Source organism: Camelus bactrianus, chromosome 5 (assembly GCF_048773025.1).
Source record: "Camelus bactrianus isolate YW-2024 breed Bactrian camel chromosome 5, ASM4877302v1, whole genome shotgun sequence".
NCBI classification, from domain to species: domain Eukaryota; kingdom Metazoa; phylum Chordata; class Mammalia; order Artiodactyla; family Camelidae; genus Camelus; species Camelus bactrianus.
The window spans coordinates 88920971-88943897 of record NC_133543.1 but is presented as its reverse complement, the minus strand read 5'-3'; the positions used below and the strand labels follow the sequence as shown (position 1 = coordinate 88943897).

General features: G+C 49.7%; 1 protein-coding gene across 2 annotated transcripts; it reads left to right on the top strand.

Moving 5' to 3' along the window:
- Nucleotides 1-4314: 4314 nt before the first annotated feature.
- On the top strand, nt 4315-22653 carry PTPRN (protein tyrosine phosphatase receptor type N). Of its 2 annotated transcripts, none has more exons than XM_045512086.2 (23): nt 4315-4547; nt 6005-6055; nt 6293-6406; nt 9276-9372; nt 10256-10517; nt 10604-10958; nt 11385-11519; nt 12118-12152; nt 12833-13107; nt 13324-13410; nt 13732-13811; nt 13981-14045; nt 14686-14904; nt 15344-15544; nt 15645-15792; nt 15936-16009; nt 16237-16314; nt 16426-16545; nt 17557-17723; nt 20758-20811; nt 21467-21531; nt 21744-21817; nt 22014-22653. In XM_045512086.2, exons 1-23 carry the CDS (start codon nt 4433-4435, stop codon nt 22083-22085), a joined length of 2943 nt encoding a protein of 980 aa, XP_045368042.1. In that variant the 5' UTR covers nt 4315-4432; the 3' UTR covers nt 22086-22653. The 2 variants fall into 2 exon arrangements, with proteins under 2 accessions (XP_045368042.1, XP_010947123.1); XM_010948821.3 differs by having other exon boundaries at nt 4317-4547; nt 11388-11519.
- The last annotated feature ends 274 nt before the right edge of the window (nt 22654-22927 follow it).

The window sequence follows — 22927 nt, the reverse complement described above, 5'->3', positions numbered from 1 at the left end:
ATTGCATAAACCAGAGACCTTTGCTCACTGACTTCCAGTTAAATTTAGACAATAGTAGGTATTTGCAAGAGTTTAGAGGCCAAAAAGGGAGAGAGGCCAAGATGAGTATTCCTCTGGCTCCCTCCCTAACAGCTGTGACTTGACAAAGTCTATATTCCTTTACCTGTCCACACCTTTATAAATAGTTACTTTGTTAAACTCTTCTTATTTACTCAGATTGGCCATCTGTTTCAGGCCAAGTTCAAGACAATAGACTGTACACAGATTAATAAAAAGTTAGTAAACTGGAATATAGGTCAAAAGATAAGGTAGAATCATAGAAGGTACCACAAGAAAGTTTAACACAAATTTACTTGGAATCCCAGAAAGAAAGGAGCAAGTAAATGGGACAGAGTCAATATTTAAAGAGATAATGTCTGAGAATGTTTCAAAACTGATGAAAGGCATGAGCCCACGTAGTCAAGAAGCCCTCTGAATATCAAAGAGAATAAATAAAAAGAAATTCTTCCCTAGTCACAGCCTAGTGAAACTGTGGATAAAGGCAAGTTATCTACAAAGGAATAACAATTATACTGACAGATAATCTCTCAAAAAATAAAAAATAAAAAGGAGGGAGAAGGGGATCAGATGAGCAATAACTTAAGTTTGCCCCTAGATTCTACTCTCCACCAATTTTTACCAAGTTTTCTGTCCCAAGAGGCTGACCTGTGTGGACTACTTCAATGAGCTCCCTATTCCTCTGGATTCTGGTTGGTTTAGGACAAAGGTAATACTTAGAAGCAGATCAGAGGGAGGGAATGAGGAGAATGAAGAGAGACTACCTATTTCCCCAGCTTCTTCCCTGTGAGAAGGTACAAGCTGTCTGCTTCCCCTGGCACCCATGTGCAACAGGAAACATGTACAAGAGTATATATGTATATATTTATATACGTGTGTGTGTATATATACGTATACATATACATATATATGTGTGTGTGTGTATATATATACAATCACACCATTCACGATAACCCAAGACTGGGGATAATCTAAAATCCATGTTTATTAGTTTTTCTTTACAGTATTATAACCTATGCATGCATCCTTAGGTTATAAAATCATAAAGAAAAGCAAGGAAACATTGTCAAGTAGAGAATGGATAATGGTTACCTTTGGGAAGAGGTTATGACTGGGGGACACAATAATGCTTCCAGGATGTTAGAAATGTTCAATTTCTGGACCTGGGTTACATGGGTGTTCATTTGGTGATAATTTATTGAGCTATTCATTTTTGTTTTATGTATTTTCTGCTTTTCATATTACACAATTTACAAAGTTTTAAAAAAGGAAATAAATAGGGTGAAGTGATAAAGATGGCAGGGAGAATTGTGGAAGGTGCAGAGAAGACTTTCCTGAGTACGCCTTATTATATAGGTTTGAATTTTGAACAACATTTTACATATTCAAGAAATGAAAGTATATAAAAATAAAAAGCAAATTCTAATATTAAAAATTAACAAACCAAATTATATATTGAATTGGTAAAAATGACTACACAAACAAAAGAATTATTTCAAATGACTTTAGACACAGTATTTTGATGGTATACCCTTAGGGGTACATGGTATATATATGGTATATGGTATAACCCTTAGGGGTTATAAGGACAAAATAAACTATGCAAAGTCTTAAACGTATTCACATTTATTTTATTAGTAGAACAGTATATAGTAGAATAATATTTGAATTATTATTTGTAAATTATTGTATGCATATTGTAGGATTAAACATGTAAGTGGTGTTAATGTTATTAGAAACCAAATTTTTCAGTGTAGTAAAGAGATACAAGTATAAAATTAAGAGTTCAGTAAAAGTTACAGCTAAATTTTAACTGGAAATATCAGCATGAGAGTGTGTGTATCTTAATGTCCTAGCTCTGTGCACTGAAAGGACCTGGAGGCACCATCAATCACCTCTATAGCCATTATCACCCCTAAAACCCTTATTACGGTCTCTAAAAGCAGTTCTTACTAAAAGCTACCAAGTCTCTTTGGAGGAATGGCTGCTTCCATGACTAAGGCAAGGAATAAAAAAGATTAACCTGGTACATATTGAAATGATAGAAAGCAAGGGAGCTTTTGGTAATTAATAGGGTATTTCAAAAAGAAACAAGAGCCAGTTTAAAGGAGCTTTCAGTTACTTCAGGATAATCTGAATATCAAAAGAATAATTACTGTGATTGCCCGATACACATTGAATATATAATAATCATACTTTCATAGCAATGCTCAGAAAGTCATAAAAAATTTAAAAAAAAAACTTACTTGCCATTCTTGGAGGTAACTATTACACTGACTCATTAATCTGTAAGTTAATAGTTAAAGAGAAAAAACGAAGAATGTATGCTACCTTTCCAGTTGGAATTGTATTTCAAAGTAACTAAGCCCAGTTGGTGAGAGAGTGCTCTTCTTTATGAAATAATATCAGCTAACAAATGTTAAAGGAATGATAGAATTAGAAAAATCACCATTTTAGTCAAGGATCATCAATGAATGGCGTACTAATATGTGAAAAGTTATTGGGGAACTAGATATTCTCAGAATGCTAAAATATCTTCCATGGATTACATACTTACGGTCACAAGAGGAAAACATCACATTATGATAGACCCCTGGCTGTCTCTGCCTTAAACCAGTGATCAATTTCAGCATCACTAAATAGTGGGATAGCCAGACATCATGCACTTCCTGAAACCATGCAATTGGAGGTATACGGTATCACCTGTAAAATTTTTGCTTTAAATTTTTTTTTACCTGATCCAATCAAGACTTTAAATAAAACTTCCATTTTTTTTTTCAGGAAATACAGGGGATATACAGGATATATACGGTGGAAATACAGGCTATATACAGGGGAAATACAGGGAAACATATCATAAGCAAATAGTCAGACAAATTCAGAAGGTGGAGAGTTGTAAACAAAAACTGACCTGGTCTCTTCTGCAAGAAGATGTCAAAAATGGAGGTGGGAGTTTAGGGGGGGATGAGCACTCTTTAGGCTAATTTAAAGAGAATTAAGAAACATAACTAAATGCAATGGTGATCTTTGATTGACTCCTATTTTGAAAAAAAAAACAGCTGGAAAAGGGGCAGTTTGGGAAAAAATTTGAGATCTCTGAATAGGACTGAACATTAAACGATATTCAGGAATTACTGTAAATTTTGTTAGGTGTCAATGGCATTTTGGTTATGTGGGAAATATCCTTGTCTCTTGGAGATGCATATTGAAATATTTAGAAGGAAAATATAATGTCTATTATTTACTTTTAAATACTAAAAAGATGCAAATATGGCAAAACAATAACTGTTAAGTCTAAATGATGAGTGTATGAGGATTTACTAGGCACTACTATTTTCTTTTTCTTTTCTTTTTTTTTTTTTTTTTGGATTTTGGAAATTTTTTACTGAAAAGCAAGAGTAAAGTGGTAAGTTTTGAACTTTAGAAATTTCATTCCCGAGTTTATTGGGTGACAAAAATGGAAGCAAAAGGCTAGTTGGTTGATTACTGCAATAGTCATCATGTAAGAGCACAGTGGTTTGCATAGGATAGCGAGTGTGGAGAGAAGTGGACTGATGGGAGATAATATTTTGTAGGTAGAAACCATGAGGTTGTTGATAGACTCGAGGTGGAAGAAGGCGAAGGAAAGGAGAGTCGAGGCTAATCACATAGGCGAGTAAGTATCAACTGTTTAGTATATGCCAATGCAATGGTTGTTCTAAGTGAGCTTCATGAGTTTGACTCCCGTAATCTTCACAACCACCTTGTGAGGTAGGTAGTATTGGCACCTTCATTTTACACATCAGGAAATTTGGGCTCAGAGAGGTTAAGCAACTTGCCCAAAGTTATACACTTGGAAGGTGGCATTGCTGGAACTGTAATCCGAACACACAAACACGTAACCATTGCGGCTCTTTACAGGACATCGATACCATTGAGATGCGAAATAGTACATATTCTATTCATTTTTAAGCTCTTCTCTTAAAATTTTTACTATCCGGCTCATTTCTTTCCTGGCCCCCACCCAACTGTCACCCTTTTCGCCAACCGTGCGCCTGAGTGATGGAGGTAGTAGTCCTTGGGGAGTAGCATACGTCAAGGTAAGGTCAAGTGGGAATTCTAGTGAGGCGCCTACTGTTTGGTGTAGGAGGCTGGGGTGGGTAGGACCGCGGCTAAGACAGTGCTCTTACGCCACGTATGACGCAAATCAGCGCAAGTGCTGGGGGTGGAGGTGTCGTCACCACACACCCGGGGTTGGCGGAGCTGCTGCGAGAGGGGCGTGTAGACCCCGCCTCGGTGGGTGGGGAGTGGCAGGCCCCGCCTCGGCCCCTTTGGCAGGCTCCGGCCGACGTCGCTGCGGCTCTGGCAGCGGAGCGAGAGCCCGGAGCCTGGAAAGATGCGGCGCCCGCGGCGGCCTGGAGGTCCCGGGGGATCTGGGGGTCTCCGGGTGCTCCTCTGCCTGCTGCTGCTGGGCAGCCGCCCGGGAGGCTGCAACGCCATTAGTGCCCACGGTCAGAAAGGAACGGGGGTGAGGGGGAGGGGAGGGGAGGATGGTGCCGGGAGCAAAACTCAGTGGGGGATGTGGAGGGGAAGTGCCAGGAAGGTAGGAATCTTAGGTAGAATGTATGTGTGGAGTAGGGTAGGGGAGGCACTGTGAGATGAGGAAGACGAGAGGGCGTCTTAGAGGAAAGGGGCGTAGGCCTGGAGGTGGGGCTGGGAACACGGGGGCGGGACCTAAGAGAAGCGGGCTCAGGGGAAGATTGCGGTTTTGGGAGAAGGAATGGGGGTGCATATGGACAGAGGGACCTATAGAGACAGGATACAATACCACGGGAGAAGCCAGTCGCTCCAAGGCGCCAAAAAGTGGCGATTGGCGCTGAAGGATGGAGGGGTGGAGGGAGGGAGAGGGAACCCTGATCTCCGGGCAGTAGAAGTCGGGGCCGTGAGCTTTGGGGTCCCAGCTTTCAGGAGAAGATCAGGCCGAGGGAGGATCCAGGGTTTCTCTTCAAGCCTAGAGAGGCCGATAGCTATAATCTGATCTCCGATAAGAGGGGTACAGCTGGGGGAGGGGGCAGAAGAGAGTGAAGAGGGAAGGGTCCTCTCCCGTCCCCCTCCCCACAGCCAGGCCTGGTGCTGACTCACATCTTAGCGGACAGAGACAGTCAGCGCTGACTCACGGGCAGGGGGAGGGTGGGAGCGGGGGGCGTGTGGGGGAAGGGGCGCAGCCTCGCCGTCTGGCGCTCTCCTTCCCCACCCGGCTTGGAGGCCAATACAAGGTACTTCCTGTGGCGCTGCGAGTTGGTAAGGTGGAAGATGAAGACTGGAATGGCGCAGAGGTCAGGTCCCTTGGCGACTCCTCACCCTGTCACCCTTCCCTCCCCCCATAACTGCTTCCAGGCAAGCCCTCAGCGGCACCAAGCTCAGAGCTTCAGTACCGCGAACAGCGCCAGCGGCACTGGGGCCACGGACCGCAGGGACAGTGTGGGGAGCACTGCCTTACCCCACCCTTACCCCTTTCCCCTAGAAGGGGAAGTGTGCTAAGGTTTCCATCTCTTCCGAGTCCCGGGCCATCATAAGATGCTTTTGGTGATTTGGGAAGGAAAGTCCCTTTTTTTCTCAGAATTTGGCCAAAAGCTCTCCCGCAGTAATTCTATGAGAGTAGAATATATGATTCTCCACTTTCACTACCCCCATGCACCTGGAGGGCTTCTTCTCCTCGTTACTTAGTTAAGCAACTGAAGCTTTTAGGGGAAGAATCCAGACTTGCAGATCTTTAAAATCCAAAGCCAGGTCCTGTGCTTTCTTCTCTTAAGAATTCTAGGCCTCTTCTCACCTCTTCTCCCAGCTTAAAGTCTTCCTTAGAATGAAAGAATGAATCCCCTCTGCTTCCCCCTTTCCTAGCCTGTTCATCCATCTGACCATTCTGTGTGTGTGTGTGTCTGAGCCTATGCTCACCTGTCCTCCACAGGCTGTCTGTTTGACCGCAGACTCTGCTCTCACCTGGAAGTCTGTATTCAGGGTAAGGCCCAGACACAGGATGTACAAGATGGGGGGGGGGTACACAATAAGAAAGAAGTGGGGAGTGGGAGGCCTGGAAGGGAGAAGGGGAATTGGGTTTGAGGAGAAAAGGGACTGGCCTGGAGGAGCAGAGCTCTCTGAAGCCAAGAGAGGAGTTAGACAGAGTGCTGTCTATTTGCAACATGGGCTTTGGAAGGCCTCTTGGAAGCCCCTTGTGACACGACTTTTTTGCTCTTAGATGGCTTGTTTGGACAGTGCCAAGTGGGAGTGGGGCAAGCCCGGCCCCTTCTGCAAGTCACCTCCCCAGTTCTTCAACGCTTACAAGGTGTGCTCCGACAGCTCATGTCCCAAGGTGAGGTCTAGGTGCACTGGAGGAGAGAAACTGAAACTTCATTAGATAAGGGTGGGGAAGTGAGGGGCCACCTGACTCAAAGATTTCTCTCATGGAGCATTCCTATTACACCCACTCTAGTGCCTCACCTTCCCAGGCCTTGCTGGAGGAGACAGGAGTGGGGGTGGAGCGGTAGAGATAGGCTTTTCCCATGTAGACTCTCTGGAGGAATCCAAAGGAGGTTTTTAGAAGAAGCCACTGTAACAGACCAGCATCCATCTCTTTAGGACCAGCCTAATCTCTAGAACTGACTGAGTGCTCCAGAACCATGAGTTCTGGAGTCCTCAGCCAGAACAGCCCATGCATCCAATTCACTCATTCAACCAGTATTTATTGGGTACTTCTGTGTGGCCAACATAGTTTTAGGTGCTTGGGATGTATCAAGGAGTAAAACAGACAAAGATGTCTGCCTATTGGGGTTTACATTCGGGGGTGAAGGGAGGGAATACATTATATAAATTAGAAAATATATAGTGTATTAAAAGGTAATAAGTATCATGAAAAAAACAAATACTACAGTAAGATAAAGGAATCAGAAATAGTGAGGTAGGAAGCTGCAGGATTAAATTGAGTGGTCAAGATGGAACTTATTGGGACTATGAAATTTAAATAAAGACATCAAGGAGGTGAGGGTGTTTTCCAGAAGGTTATCTAGGGGAAGAGTGTTTAAGGTGTCCAGAGAGCTAGAACATGCTCCCTAAAGTAGGAACATGACTTTGAGGAACACCATGGAGAACACCTTTACAGTGTGGCTGTAGAGGAGTGATGGAGAAGCAGAGTAGAAGATGCAGTCAGGTAGGTGAAGGAGAATGATTTTCCTCTAGGATTTTATAAGAGAATGCATGGACATTGGCATTACTCTGAGTAAAAGAGGAAACCATCACAAGGTTTGAGCATAAGGGTGCATGATCTCACTTCTACTTTAAAAGGATTACTCTTGCTGCTGTGTTAAGAACAGAGTGTATGGAGTCAAGGGTAGAAACAGAGCACTAAACATTAAAAGCTACCACAATAACTCATATAAGTGAAGAATAGGTGTGGATGAGGGTGGTTGCAGGGAGGTAATGAGAAATGACAGGATTCTGCCTATATTTTTAAGGTAGTGAGCATGATTTCATGAAATATTGGATACAGCTATGAAAGAAAGGGAGGAGTCAAGGATGACACTCAGGTTTTATCGCCTGAACAACTGAGTTGATGGACATGTCATTAACTATGTTGAAGGATCAACTGGGGGTAAGGGGTGTTCAGTTTTGAATGTTCTGAGTTTAAGATAGCCATTCAAATAGAGTGGGAAGTTGAGTACATAATCTTGGGTTTAGAAAGAGAAAGGTCTGGAGTGGAGATATAAATTTGGAATTCTTTGATATATAGATGGTAATTAAAACCTTGAGATGGATGAAATAATCAAAGGATTGAGTGTTTATGAAGAAGACCCCTAGAGAATTCTAATATTAAGAGGATGAGGAGAAGGAGTAGAACTATCAAGGGACACTGAGAAGGAGGAGCCAGCGAGGTAGGAGGAAAAACAAGACTGTCTGGTGTCCTGGAAGCCAAGAGAAAGTGTATCAAGGAGGAAAGAGTGATCAAATGATGGTGGTAGGTTAAATCAGATGACATCTGAGAATTGACCACTGAATCTAGATATACAGAAGCCCCTGGTGATCTTGATGAAAGCAGTTTTAGTAGAATAGTTGGAAATAAAATCCTGGATAGGGTGGATTAAAGGAGAATGGGAGGAGAGGAATTGGATATAGCCAGTATAGGTAACACTTTCAAAGAGTCTTGCTGCAAAGAAAAGCAAAGACAGGGTGACAGATGGAGGGGAATGTAGGATCAAGCAGAATTTTTATAAGATGGAAGACATTGCATCATGTTTGTGTGCTAATGGGAATAATTCAGTAGAGAACAGGAGAAAATGATGATGTAGGAAAAAGGGGAGGATTAGGGGGAAGATTTTCCTGAGTAGGTGGTACGGATGAAATCTAGTACTCAAGTGGAGGAACTGGCCTTATATAGGAACACAGAGATTTCATCTAATGCTAATAGGCAAAAAGGCTGGTATGGATGCTAGTAGACCCCAGGGTGTGAATTAAGAACAGTACAGATTATTAACCCAGAAGCAGGGGAAAAGGAATGGGGGAGTGGGTGTGGAGAGTGGGAGATTATTCCTTTAGAATAGGTGACTGACCTTTCCTGAGAGCAGAGTTGCATTGAGGGAAGCAGCCAAACAGATCTGCCTCAGCATAAGATGGTGATGACGAATGTTTAAAACAGGTGTATAGTGCCCTGGAGTTTTCCAAGCACTTTGATTTCCCTGATTGCATTTAATCTTTACTACAGATCCATAAAGTATGTATTATTCTTATTTTACATATAAAGAAAACAAAGGTTCAGGGCCAAAAAAAAGAAGAAGATGAATAATAATTATGATGATGATAATAATAGCAGTTATGGAAAGCGCACTATGTATCAGGTACTATTGTAACTATTTAATGTTGTGTTATTTATCACAACAATCTTAGCAGGTTATAAACCCCCATTTTTCAGATGAAAGAACTGAGGCTCAGACAGGTTCAGCCAAGGTCACACAATTAGTAAGTGGCAGAGAATTTAAACCAAGTCTCACTCCCAAATCTATACCTGAGGGTGGGAAAAGGACAGCTCAGATCACCCACTGAGTCTCCAAACTCCCTCCACTGCTCTTCTGCTCTGCCAAATTCAGTACACTGCAAGGTAGGGGGTGTAGTTTTTATCTGCACTGTTCCCTGTTACTGGGCTCTCAGACTGTCCCAAGCCAACCATCTCACCCTATCCTGCTCCCTGGCAGGACTGTCCTGGCACGATGACCTCACCCAGTATGTGATCTCCCAGGAGATGGAGCGCATTCCCAGGCTTCGCCCCCCAGAGCCCCATCCAAGGGACAGGTAGGCATCCTTTCTCATCAGCTCTAGCATGACAAGGCTGCTGGGTCTTATGGACAGAGGGAAGTGGGCACGAAGCAGGCTGGGGCATGGGTAAAAGAGGTTCTGGAGTGGTCATCTGACATGTTCACATGCCCAACATAAGCTGAGTTCATCCCCGGGGACCCAGCTAAACAGGGACATTAAAAGATGTTTTGAAATATTTGGACATTTGGAATTTTAAAAGAAGCATCAAAGTAGTCATCATGAAACAAATTAGAATTTTGCTGGACCTAAGTTGTTTAATGTTCAGTTTGATTACTATGTGGAATTGTATATGGTAGGAGGTACCATCATCTTTTTTGTGGTTAGGGTCTCTGAAGGCATCATTCAGACCCTGTAAAGCAGAGGAAAGTAAATGAGGGCTTGGGGCTCAAATGATAATACCAAATAAAGAAGGCACAGTGGGGCCGGGGGAGCAGAGTGAGGGGGCACAGTACTGAATGTTTGAACGTGTACTTGGAGACCCAGGTGCGGGGACATGCACACCGGGACAGTGAGGCAAGCTGCAGCCAGAGTTGGTCTAGAGAGGTTCCTGGCTGCCTTTCCCTGCTACTGTTCTCCCTTTCTCTGTCCCATAGCCTCACGCTTCATCAATTCTGCCACTGTGTTTCAGGGACCCAGGCATGCTTACCAGGGAGGCAATGACCTCTGCCCCAGGCTTGGCCCTCTGGCCTTCCCCATGCTACTCCCTCCTTTCCTGAGGCTACCTCATCTCTTACAAAGTCAGGCTCACCCTAAGCTAAGCCTGCCTGGCCCCTTCTCTCTGTCTCGTAGGCTCTGCCCCACACAACCAACACACACACATACACAAACACACACACACACACTTTGCTTTCCTCCCCAGATCTGGCTTGGTGCCCAGGAGACCTGGTCCCACTGGGGAGCTGCTTTTACAGGGCGTCCCCACTGGCTCCGCTCCTGCTCCCCAGCACCGGCTTCCTCGACCTCCAGTAGGTGGGGGCGGAGCTGGGGCGGGCTCCTCCCTGTCCCCTCTGCAGGCTGAGCTGCTGCCCCCTCTCTTGGAGCATCTGCTGCTGCCCCCACAGCCCCCACACCCTGCCCTGAGTTATGAACCTGCCCTGCTGCAGCCCTACCTATTCCATCAGGTGAGCCCGAGACACTGGCCCCACCTCAACCCCCGTGTCCTCTGTCCCTGACATCCGCTCTTATCCCAGTCTCTGGTTTCCCACAGTTTGGCTCCCGCGACGGCTCCCGGGGCTCAGAGAGCTCCTCAGGGATGGTCAGTGTTGGCCCCCTGTCCAAGGCTGAACCCTCTGCCCTCTTCAGCAGAACTGCCTCCAAAGGCATGTTCGGGGCTCACCCTGGCCTCTCCTATGGGGACCCTCCAGGGCCTCCACCTGCTCAGCTTTTCCAGGAGTCAAGGCTACTATACCTGGCCCAGGAGCCACAAGTGCCCAGCAGGGCCAGGGCACCAAGGCTGCCAGAGCAAGGGGGCAGCAGCCGGGCAGAGGACTCCTCAGAGGGCTATGAGGAGGAAGGACTAGAGGGCCACAGGGAGAAGCCTCCTTCCCGAGCAGAGCAGCCAGGTAACAGAGTGCTCAGCATCCACTCCCTGCCTCTGGGGCTGCTTCCTGCGGGGTGCGAAGTGGGGGTCCTTCCTGACTATCCATGCATTTGTTAATTTGTCCTTAAAGTCATTCGTGCATTTAACTAATGTCTGCTGACAACCTGAACTATGCCAGGCACTAGGTAGGCAGTGGGGATACGGTGAGGGGTGAAGCTGACATGACTCTTCTTCAGCTGGGGAATCAAGAAGTCCTTCCTGAGCCTGAAGCTTGGTCTTGGCACCAGGAAGTTCTTTCCTCCTAAGTATAGACAAAGATGGGAAGGGGAGGGCATCAGTGTCCTGGTGTTTGAGAAGAAACTCTCACATGTGCTGGCCCCCTCACTCCCAAATGCACCCCCCCAAGTTCATCTCCATACCAGGCCTAAGCTCTGTGTCTGGTTCCCAGCAGATGTGACTCTGCAGAGACTGGCGGCTGTGCTGGCGGGCTACGGGGTGGAGCTGCGTCAGCTGACCCCTGAGCAGCTCTCCACCCTCTCGACCCTGCTGCAGCTGCTGCCTAAGAGTGCAGGACGAAATCTGGGTGAGTGTCCAGGCAGAGTGACCAGCAACGACCAACCCCATGGAAGCCTCTAACCTCACTTCTCTAGAACAAAGGAAGCAGCCTAGAGGGGAAGGGCCAAGGTCAGGGGAGGGAGTTCTTTTGAGGCACAGGGTCATCCTTGTCCCAAGGGCAGGGAGCAGAGTTTGGGGTGGTGAGCTGAGGAATTAGAGCAGTAAAGGACTGGAAGATGGAAGTAATAGAAAAAGAAGCCAACAGTGGGTATGAGCCAAGATCAGGAGCAGGGAGAAGGCTGGGTGGGAGATAATGAGGAGCTAAGGAGGGGCATGGCCAATGCAAAGGAGAAGCCAATAATTGATGGGAAGAGGGAGGACTGAACAAAGAATAGCTTTGAGAAGTGTGGCCAATAACAGAGGGAGGAATTGATAAAACAATGAATTAGAAGGCAGAAGCACACAGGCATGAGGCTGTGCTTAGGATGAGACCAACGACAGGGTCTTGGTCACTGACTGTGAGGAAAAAGGCCACAAATGATGTAACAGGCCTTTTCTCCCACCTGCACTATGTGGACCTTGGCCTTGGCCCTTTGCCCAGAGTCTTGTTTTTCCTGTCTCTGCAGGAGGGGTTGTAAACGTTGGAGCTGACATCAAGAAAGTGAGTTTGCGGCACCTCCTTGACCCATATGTGCCCCACAGCAGCAAACCCCCTTGGCTGAAAGCTAAACCTCATGATCAGGACCCAGAATCTGTATGCTCCAAGCCCCCATTTTGGAGGGAACCATGGCCCAGAAGCTGCAAGGTGTTGTCTAAGGTCTCACCTCAAGTTGAAGGCAGAGCGGGAATGAGAAGCCAGAATTCTTGATTGACTGCTTTTTTTACGACAGTCATTTTAGACCATGCTCTGAGGATCCCTAGGGGAAGGGGGAGTTGCAAGCAGGCAGGCTCCTGATGCCCTGCTGCTTGAGGCGCTCTGTTTCACGTGTTGGAATTCTAAGATTTTGTGGCTCAACAAAAGTCTGCAAACCATAGCTTGCCTGTTCATCTTCTATCCTCACCCCCCACATTCCCTGCTCTGGAATTTCTCCTCACTCCATCCCCATCCTGTGGATGATTACTGATCATGAATAATCACTCATTCATTCATTCATTCATTCATCCACTGGGCTCACTTTCCTGGATGCCCTCTCTGTACCCAACACTGACCTGGGCCTAGGGATAGTAAGAGGAACAAGTCCTAAGCACCATGGTGGGAGACAACAGTCCAGGGTGTGGACCCCCCTCCCCTAAGCCCCTCCACTGTCCAGAGACCACACCTCTATCCTCTCTTCTAAACAGACAATGGAGGAGCAGGTGCAGGGTGTAGACGCACTGGAGCCTCCACCCTCCACCCCTTCCCTGCCTGGATCCCCCACTGCCGGCCCCACCTCCAATAAAGCCCAGCAGGAACTGAGCTCTGGATCCTCTGGGACTCCAAAAGCTGCAGACCCGCCTGCCACACATGTCCTACTGGAGAAGAAAAGTCCACTGGGCCAGAGCCAGCCCACAGCAGCAGGGCAGCCCTCCACTCAGCCATCAGCAGAGGAATACGGCTACATTGTCACTGACCAGAAGTAAGGGCTCCAGCCTGGGGCAACCTCCCAGTCCTTTGGGGGTTGGGCTGGCCTTTCTGGCTGGAAGCAGAGGGCAGAAGTCCAGATGTGAACCAACAGGAGGTGGGGTGGGCTGCTCTGCATCCTTGGAGGTGGCTCTGCACTCCTGGAGGTTGTTTCAAGAAAGTGGCCAAGAGGGTCATCACTTTTCTTCCTCTCCCTGCTCCCCACCTCCAGGCCCCTGAGTCTGGCTGCAGGAGTAAAGCTGCTGGAGATCCTGGCTGAGCATGTGCACATGTCCTCGGGGAGCTTTATCAACATCAGGTGGGGCTGGTGGGCTGGGGCAGCAGGGGTCTAGAAGGCGGCTTGAAGAGGGAGATGGCTGGAGGGGCTCAGGGTAGGAGGGAAGACAAGCTCTGGGTAAGGAATCAAGGTTGGGTCAAAGATGTTTCCAGCTTCATTGAAGGTACAACCACACCTACCCCTGCTGTTGGCTCAATCCAGTAGCTCTCCAGCCTCAAGCATCCCTGTATGGCATCTCTGATTGGTTTCAGCCCTGGTCTCTAATGGGGAGAGGGCCAGAGCAGACCCTCTAGATTTGGGGTCTGTGGTGGGTCAGGTGGTAACATACCTCCTGTTCGGCAGTGTTGTGGGACCAGCCCTTACCTTCCGCATCCGGCACAATGAACAGAACCTGTCTTTGGCTGATGTGACCCAGCAAGCTGGTAAATACTTCCTGGCCCCAGCCCTAGTAGGACATACCCAGACCTGTGTCTGATGCTCCCCTTGAAACATTCCCAGCCCACATGGGCCCTGCCTGCCACCTGGTGTAGCATGACATGTGGTGGAGACCACATGTGGCTGGGGAGAATCTTATCTCTGTCTTCCTTGCAGGGCTGGTGAAGTCTGAACTGGAAGCACAGACAGGGCTCCAGATCTTGCAGACAGGAGTGGGACAGGTATGTGCTAACTGGAGAATCAGTCAGAGCCCCAGAGGGCTGACATTGCCTATAAGAGATGAAGGCAAACTTAACAGGAGAACAGGAGCTGAAATACATCTGGCTTTGCCAAAGCTGCCCTCCCCCATGCAGTTTTCTTTCTGACCAGCAGATGGCCTCAGGGGTTCCTGCAGAACCAGCCCTTGCTTGGAAGAACTGCCCAAGATGGCCATGGGGGCTCCGCAGATGTTCTAGAGCCAAGCCTCAAATTCCAAGGGAAAACCTAACACAGGAAGGGCATTAAACTCAAAATATGTTTCTATTCTGCATCCAACACTGATGCTTCACATTCTACTATTTGATCCTTTGGGTCTCTTTGTACTTCTCTACATCCATTTTTTAAATACAAAAACTCCTAGGGAGGGTCACCCACTAAGTCTCTGGCAGTGCAGTGTGGTTGAGGTGGTCCAGTGAGGACTGAGAAGCAGGGTCTTGGGTCTATCTGAGTCCCTCTGCCTGTACGACCATGGCCATGCCCTCCCAGCTTTGCCCCAGGAGATGTCCTAGCAGGGAGTGTGATATGGAACAGGGGTAAAGAGCAGCTCCTAAGTCTCTCCCTGCCACTACCTCCCCCCCCTTGATTCAAGCCTTGTTCCCACAGAGGGAGGAGGCGGCTGCTGTCCTTCCTCGACCGGCCCACAGCACCTCTCCCATGCGCTCTGTGCTGCTTACTCTGGTGGCCCTGGCGGGTGTGGCCGGGCTGCTTGTGGCTCTGGCAGTGGCCCTGTGTATGCGGCAGCATGCGCGACGGCAGGACAAGGAGCGCCTGGCCGCTCTGGGACCCGAGGGGGCCCATGGTGACACAACTTTTGAGTACCAGGTATGAAGCCCCAGAAGCTTGTTGGTAAGAGGGAATGGAAGGGGCTTGGGAATCTGGGTCTCACATGGGATGAGGTTTGGGAGTTGGAAAGGAATGAGCACCCATCCCTGGGAATGTCCAGGTAGAGGCTGGAGAAGCCATGGTGAGGGTTGTGGGGGCATTTGGAATAGATGGAGTTGGAAGCAGATAGTTCTTCCCAGTGCTACAATTCTGGGGTCTAGGATTCTACTCTGTAATATCTGAGGTCGATGTAGGCACCACCCAAGCAGAACAGCCCCCAAAAAGATGAGAGCCAGGGCAGAAGACCCTACCTCAGAGGAGATATGTTTCATTCAAAATCAATCAAGGACAAGCCTAGGGACTCTGTTGAATTAAGCCCAGGACTCTTGTTGAAAAGTCTTCAGGGGACCTTGGACCCTGCCTGATTCTTCCTCTGCAGGACCTGTGCCGCCAGCATATGGCCACAAAGTCCTTGTTCAGCCGAGCAGAGGGTCCACCGGAGCCTTCTCGGGTGAGCAGCGTGTCCTCGCAGTTCAGCGACGCGGCCCAGGCCAGCCCCAGCTCCCACAGCAGCACACCGTCCTGGTGTGAGGAGCCTGCCCAGGCAAACATGGACATCTCCACAGGACACATGATTCTGGTCAGGACAGGCTGTGGGTCCAGAGGGGGTGAGAGAACAGGATGGTGGGAGGGGCCGGGCTGGCAGTAGGGGCCAGAGCCAGGCTGCGGTGCCCCTGCAGGCATACATGGAGGACCACCTGCGCAACCGGGACCGCTTGGCCAAGGAGTGGCAGGCCCTGTGTGCCTACCAGGCGGAGCCCAACACCTGTGCTACCGCCCAGGGGGAGGGCAACATCAAAAAGAACCGCCACCCTGACTTCCTGCCCTGTGAGTGAGTCCTTCTGGCCCACCTGGCCCAGCCCTGGAGGGCTTGAGGGAGGGGCTGGGCTCCTGGCTCAGGCTGAGCAGCAGAGGTGCCAGGACTCCAATGACTGGAGGGGCCTCTGGGATGGGATATGGGGTCTGTGCAGATGACCACGCGCGCATCAAGCTGAAGGCGGAAAGCAGCCCTTCTCGGAGTGACTACATCAATGCTAGCCCCATTGTGAGTGCCCCCCCCAGCCTCTTCCCCATTTTCATCCTGCCCCCATAGACTCCATTTCCTGGTGGTGACGACCACCCTACCTGAGGCCCTGGAACTGTGGGTCTGATATCCTAGCATGAAAACAGGGGTTCTCAGGCTACGCCAGACCCTGGCCCACTCCCTTTGACCAAGCCTCCCCATAGCAGCATTTCCCATTCTGGCTCATGATGTGTCTTTCCTGCCCCTAGATTGAGCACGACCCACGGATGCCAGCCTACATAGCCACACAGGGCCCGCTGTCACATACCATCGCAGACTTCTGGCAGGTGGGCTTTTGGAGGAGGCCTTCTCCAGGGACCAGGGTCTCTTCTAGATAGCCAGGAACAGCCAGGTCCTGGGAAGGTTAAAATGGAGCTTACCTGGGTCTCTGTCCCTAGATGGTGTGGGAGAGTGGCTGCACTGTCATCGTCATGCTGACTCCGCTGGTGGAGGATGGTGTCAAGCAGTGTGACCGCTATTGGCCAGATGAAGGCTCCTCTCTCTACCATGTGTATGAGGTCAGCAAGACCCCACAGCCAGGAGACAATGGGAGTGGGAAAGGTGGATGGTGCACCACTCATACATGTGTGAATATATGTGTATATAAACATGCATGTGAGCCCACATGTATATTCACATACATGCATGCATATATATGTGTGTGTGCCCAGTCGGGCCAAAAAGCATTTGTAGGGACCTAATCTATGATGAAAGATTCATTTGTGAAACTGTAAAACCATCGAAACTGAGGTAAGAAGCCAAGAGTCAAGAGTACAGTAGATGAGACTGGGAAGATAAGGATACTCAAAGACCAAGACTGAGTCCTACTTTTATTGAGCCTAACTGAGACCTGAGTTTCCTGGAGGCCAAAGCAAAGAAAGAAATGCCATCAGTCACATATGTTGCTTAGGTAAAAGAAACAAACTGTTTCATTAGGAGAGAAGATAGGTAGGGGAGAACTGCGCAGACGCAAAGCAGGGGAAGGAACAACATTCCTGACAAATGGGAGGTGACCCCCACTGTAAAACAAGAGACAAGAGCACAACAGAAGCTTCTCATCACCAGATGAGCACTGGATGGCTGTTTTTCACCATCAGATGAGCACTCAACAGTCTTTTTTTTTTTTTTTTTTTGAAGTTTTAAAAATTGGTCTTGCTTGTGGTTAAAGGAATCAAATAAATTACAGAATTTTACCAAAGTTTATGGTATGTGTAGCACAGACACTTTGCTAGACTCTGTGCAGAAGAGGAAGGAGAAACTCCAACTTCAAGAAGCAAGCAAGCAAGCAAGCAAGAAAAAGGCTTACAATAGCTGTATCTAGATGGAAAAGCCACCAATTGTCCTGAGCAGTCGACACAGACAGCTAGGGTTCTTGGGGACAGCTGGGAGAGTGGGGCAGGCTGCTGGGTAAGCCTCCTGGAGGACTGAGAATTTGGCCCGGGAGGCTGGGAGGATTTGGAGAGGCGGAGGAGCGTGCACGCAGACGCGGAGGCCCGGCCGCGCTCAGGCCCGTGCCCCTTGTTTCGCAGGTAAACTTGGTGTCAGAGCACATCTGGTGCGAGGACTTCCTGGTGCGGAGCTTCTACCTGAAGAACGTGCAGACCCAGGAGACGCGCACGCTCACGCAGTTCCACTTCCTCAGCTGGCCGGCAGAGGGCACCCCGGCCTCCACCCGGCCCCTCCTGGACTTCCGCAGGTGAGCACCCCGGGCGCCTGCAAAGAGCTGGAGGGCAACGGCCTGGCGCCGCCTGGGGGGTGGGCGGCCCCAAAGGAGGCTCGAGGAGCCAGGGAGAGAGCAGCACAGGAGTAGCGGGCCGGGAGCTGGGCTGTGCCACGATCCCTCAGCCCATCATCTCCTCCTGGGGCCCCGGGTCATGTGAGGCGGGCCCTTTAGCCTGTCCTGGAGCCTTGGCCTCTGATCATCCGGTGCCCCTTCCAGATGCCCCCAAACCAGGATTGGCTCTGACCTCCTAGCGGAACCTTCCAGATACCGCTGCCCACCCAAACCAGGACTGACGCTCTGTCTTGCTGTGCCCATCCCTCTGCCAATGTGGTCCAGCTCCATTTCTGCTCTGTCTCTGCTGGCCTGCTGTCTCCTTCCTCTCTCTTGCCCTCTTTTTCTCCCTGCCTCTCCAGGTCCAGCTTTCTTCATAACCTCCTTCCCTCCAAGAAGGGCTCACTTGACTTCTAGCTCCCTCCCTCACTCCTTCTCTCCTGCTACTTGGCCCCTCCTGTCTGTTTCCTCCTGTCTTGTGCTCCCAGGCCTCCAGCAGTCTCTGTGTCTGCTGTCCCCTCACCATCTCTCACTCCCTCCTGTCATCTCCCCTTCTTTAGCCCTCTCTCTTTGCCTCTTTTTTTTATTTCTCTCCTTCTGTCTTTCCTTCTTTTTCCCTCCCTGCCCTCTTCTCTCTGCCCCACCCTCCCTCTCCCCCTCACCTCTTTCTCTATCACTCATCTCACTCTTCCCCTCCATCCACATCTCCCCTTCTCTGCACCTCTCCCTGTTCCAGCTCCTGCTTCCTTTTTCTCCACCTCCCTCCCATCTCTGCCTGTTTCCTTCTGCTTCTCCTTGTCTCTGTCTCCCACTCTGTCTCTCTGCATGTCTCTGTCTCCCCCTCCCTCTGTCTCCCTTCTCTGTCCCCTCCTTCCTCTCTCTCTCTCTCTCTCTCACAGCTGCCAGTGTCATTTTTGTGATCTGCAGCTAGTATTCTCACTCCAGTTGCATAGTCACAAAAGTGATCATTGGCAGGTGTGGCCGCTGCATGGACGGGACAATGAGGACGTGTGGGCCCAGGGACCACCCTCAAGGCTGCTGGGATTGCTGGGAGCTGGGGGGACTCAGGGAAGGGACAAATACTATCAAAGGGAGTGTGGGAGGATCTCTGGTTTCTTGGGGACTCAGTGGAACTAGGTGGGGGCTGAGACAGGAAGTTAACTAAGGGACGTACCTTATCCTAACACTGAAACAGGACCAGGCCAGGCCTCTGGCATCAGGCCTCTGGCATCTCTGCCTTCCCCCTCCCCAGACAGGTGGCTGAGAAGCCTGCTGCCACAAGCCGGGGCCTCCCCCACACTGTGGCCTTCTGCTGCTTCTCTGCTCCTTGCCAAGCTGGCCTGAGGTCTCTAGGCGCTGGGGAGAGAGCAGAGAAGCAGAGCTGGGGGGGACCTGGGGATAGTTTCTGAGCCTCAGGACAATGGTATCAAACAGGGGTCCCTGGGGCCTGAGGCACAGGCTTCTCAAAAGTAACACCAGGGGTATCATAGCTATTTTTTGTTCTCCACATTAAAAAAAACCTTATAGAAGTAGTGCATGGACCTGTTTTCAGGCTGCACAGGTAAGCTAACAAGTTATATTTCTTTGCTTTAGGCTGAAATTATGTAAACTCAGTTGACATTAGACACCCAGAAAAATTAATTGCTGCTTAATAAATACAGTTTGGTGAAGGTCTACTTAAGAGAAGGCAAAATAACATTTTATGTCCTAAAAAGTGACTCCGAGCAAGTTCCTTGACTTCCATCTGTTTCCTTACCTGTGAAATGAGGATGATGACCCAGAGACTTTAGGGGGTTGTTACAAAAGCCAATAGGATAAAGTCTATAAAATCTAGTTTAAGCACATAGCAAGGGCTCTATTAATTCTAAATACTGTTTATCATTATTATTATTATTAAATGATTGGGAACTACCGTGTGACTTCTATTCAACTCCAGCCCTGATATACTAGCCAATGTGCTAGAAAAATCATGTGGTCTGTAAAACCATTCAGAGTCACCTGGCCCCTGCAGGTCTGGGGGAACCAGACCGGAGGACCACCAAGTTACAAGTTTCCCCTGAAACACTCTAATAACCCCTAAGATGGTCCTCCCTCATCCTTGCCCATTGCAGGGTATCAGGATTCTGCAAGTGCCTCTCAAAGCAGGAACATCATAAGGCACAAAGGGCAGATTAGACTGGGTCACTGAGAGGGGGAGAAACCCCATGCTCCTTGCTGATCTGTGGTCAGGGCAGCAAAGTCTGAGGTCCAGGTGGAACCCAAGTCTGAGTATGACCCAGCCACAGAGCACCTGTGCTGAGGTAAGACTTACCCAGGGAGACAGCAGCAGTATACTATTCAAAGCTGAGGGGTTGTCCTTCCTTGGCCGGAGGAAAGTTGTGCTGGGGCTGCCTGACCTCACTGCTGGTCAGGAGCCTGAGTGGCAAGAGGAATGGCTTGAGGAGCTGTAGGGGCAGAGCATGGATGTGGCAAGACTGACACCCTTGAAGTCACCAGAAAGCCTATCCTCCCTGGACTTTTGGCAGAGGTGGCTGTTAATATTATTATGTGTTCTTAATAGTACTACTGTTAATGAGCATCTACTGTATGCCAGATCTTTCACAAGTTCTTTAAATGGATTATCTCATGGAATCACAGTAAGAACCCTAAGAAGGAGATTACTATTCTTATCATCCCCATTTTACAGGTAGGAAAACTGAGGCTCAAAGAGGTTAAATCATTTGTTCCAGGTGCACAGTTTGGGCACATAGCTCATAAGTGACAAGGCCAGCCCAATGCCACCCCTACCATCTCTGGTTCTTTGCCTCCAGCCCTGACTCCTCTCTCCAGCCCTCTTCCTTCCTCTGCCCTGGGCATGTGGGGAGAAAAGGAAGAAAGAAAGGCCCACAGGTGTGCGTTTCAGTTCCCCTTTCCCTCTCCTGGTGATCCCTGGCCTCATACCCATTTCTTGTTGCAGGAAAGTGAACAAGTGCTACCGGGGCCGCTCCTGCCCCATCATTGTGCACTGCAGGTGCGTGCAGAGGGGCTGGGGGCTGGGGTGGGGATGGAGGTGACAGGACAGCTCAGGCCAGGGGGTCCTGAGGTGGGGCATTTCTGCTACCCGCCCGCTTTCTGGTCCTACTGCCTGTGCGCATCTCCCATGCACACTGCCTGCCCGTCCCCTTGATGCCAGCAAACTACAGCCCATGGGCCAAATTCAGCACACCATGTGGTTTTTGTTTTTTTAATGGTCCATGAGCTAAGAATGATGTTTACATTTTTAAATAGTTGAAGAAAAAGCAACGTGTGACAGAGACTATATGTGAAAATATTTCCCATCTTGCCATTTACATAAAAAGTTTGCTGAATAAAAGCCTGGCCAGAGGTTGGAAAAAGCTATTCCTATTCTCTCCTGCTGCCTCCCCCTCTGGGTGGACCCAGGGCTCTCCTTTACGGTTGGCTACTGCCCAAGAGACACCCCATGGGTCACAGGCTCCCCACTTGAGGCCCAATTCCCAGGACCCAGGAGCTATGATGGTTCTTTCATCCTCGGCTCACTCATGCCCCACCCCTAGGCTAACCCTAAAGGCTCTGCCAGTGTCCCCCCAACCCCAAGCCTCCATGTCTCCTCCACCCCCCCTCCTTTCTGCTGGGTCCCAAGCTCAGCCTGTCCCCGTCTGTTTCAGTGATGGTGCGGGGAGGACTGGCACCTACATCCTCATTGACATGGTACTGAACCGCATGGCGAAAGGTGAGGAACTACCCCACTGTGCCTGGAGCCCAGCCCCCGATTAAAGTCTCCCCAGCCCTCGGGGTCACAAGAGTTCATGGAGGGCAGGTTGTCACACCGCCAGGTGTTGTCCAATCCTCCAAGCCTCCCACCCCAGGATCCCCAAGGCTTTCTGGGTTCTACCCTCCTCTGGACACCCTTTGAGCAGCCCTGTGCCCCACCCCAAACCCCAGGAGTAAAGGAGATTGACATCGCTGCCACCCTGGAGCACGTCCGCGACCAACGGCCTGGCCTTGTCCGTTCTAAGGTGACTGTTCCTCCCTGTCCCCACCCCAGCCACCACACTTCCCCAGGGAACCCAGCAGCAGCCTGCCTCTCCTGCCTGCCTCCATACCTCCCCCAGCAGGGCTCCCCCCTCCTGCAAGTGGCCTCCCAAAAGCCTCCCTGGGGCAGGAGCAGAGGCCAGGCCTCCCCGTGACCCTCTTCCCCCTGCCCCTCCCCAGGACCAGTTTGAATTTGCTCTGACAGCTGTGGCGGAGGAGGTGAATGCCATCCTCAAGGCCCTGCCCCAGTGAGACCCCTGGAGCTCCTCGCCGGGCAGCCAGCCTCTGCCCCCTCTTTGCCTGTGTGAGCATCTGTCTATGTACTCACTCCTCTCCCTACCCCTCACCTCGGTCCCTCTTGGGCATGTCCAGTTCTTCCAAGAGGAGTGTGTAAGGAAGGGGAAGCAGGAAGGGGCAGACTTGCCCAGCTTCTGGCATGGGGGAGCTGGCAGCCGGCCAGGAGGAGAGGAAAGTCATGGGCAGCAATTCCACCCAGAGCCTCCTCCTGCCTGAGTTCCCTGGCCCCCATTTCCCACCACTCTGGATGCTCCGAATATGTCTGTGGACAGCCCCCATCCTCCAGTGTGGATGGAACAGGGCAGGGGGGCTCTATGCCCCGCTCTTCCTGCTTTCCCAGCCCCCGCTGTCCTGCCTCCCCAACCCACACTCTGGCCCCTACCCTTCCTGTCCCTTCCTCCCCACCCCACCCTTCCACCACATGCCACTCAACTCTCCCCCTCTGGCACAAGAGAACATTTCTAGAAAAATCTACTTTTGTATCAATGTGAATAAAGTTAGTGTGTCGTGTGTGCAGCTGCAACTCAGACTCCTATGCAGTTCTGTCTGCTCTGCTTCCAGACTCCAGCCCTGGGCTCGGTCCGGAGCCGGGCCCTGCTGCATTTCTCAGGAGATGCAGAGAGGGTGATCGGAGAGCCAGGCTGCGGACTCAGGCTCTCCAAGGTTAGAATGGTAGCTAATAACAATTAGGCAGTAGCTTTTTATGCTGTGCTCCCTGTGTGTCTGGCAGTCTCCAGGGTGTTCTACAGACATGAACTTGTTTAATTTTCATGACGATGCTACCAGTTAGTTATTAA

Bases quoted from the DNA above. Each gene is read 5' to 3' on its own strand.
- PTPRN (XM_045512086.2), top strand. From the start codon at position 4,433: ATGCGGCGCCCGCGGCGGCCTGGAGGTCCCGGGGGATCTGGGGGTCTC. The intron at 13,411-13,731 runs GTGGGGCTGGTG...CCTGTTCGGCAG, and splicing joins GGGAGCTTTATCAACATCAG to TGTTGTGGGACCAGCCCTTA. The intron at 21,818-22,013 runs GTGACTGTTCCT...GCCCCTCCCCAG, and splicing joins CTGGCCTTGTCCGTTCTAAG to GACCAGTTTGAATTTGCTCT.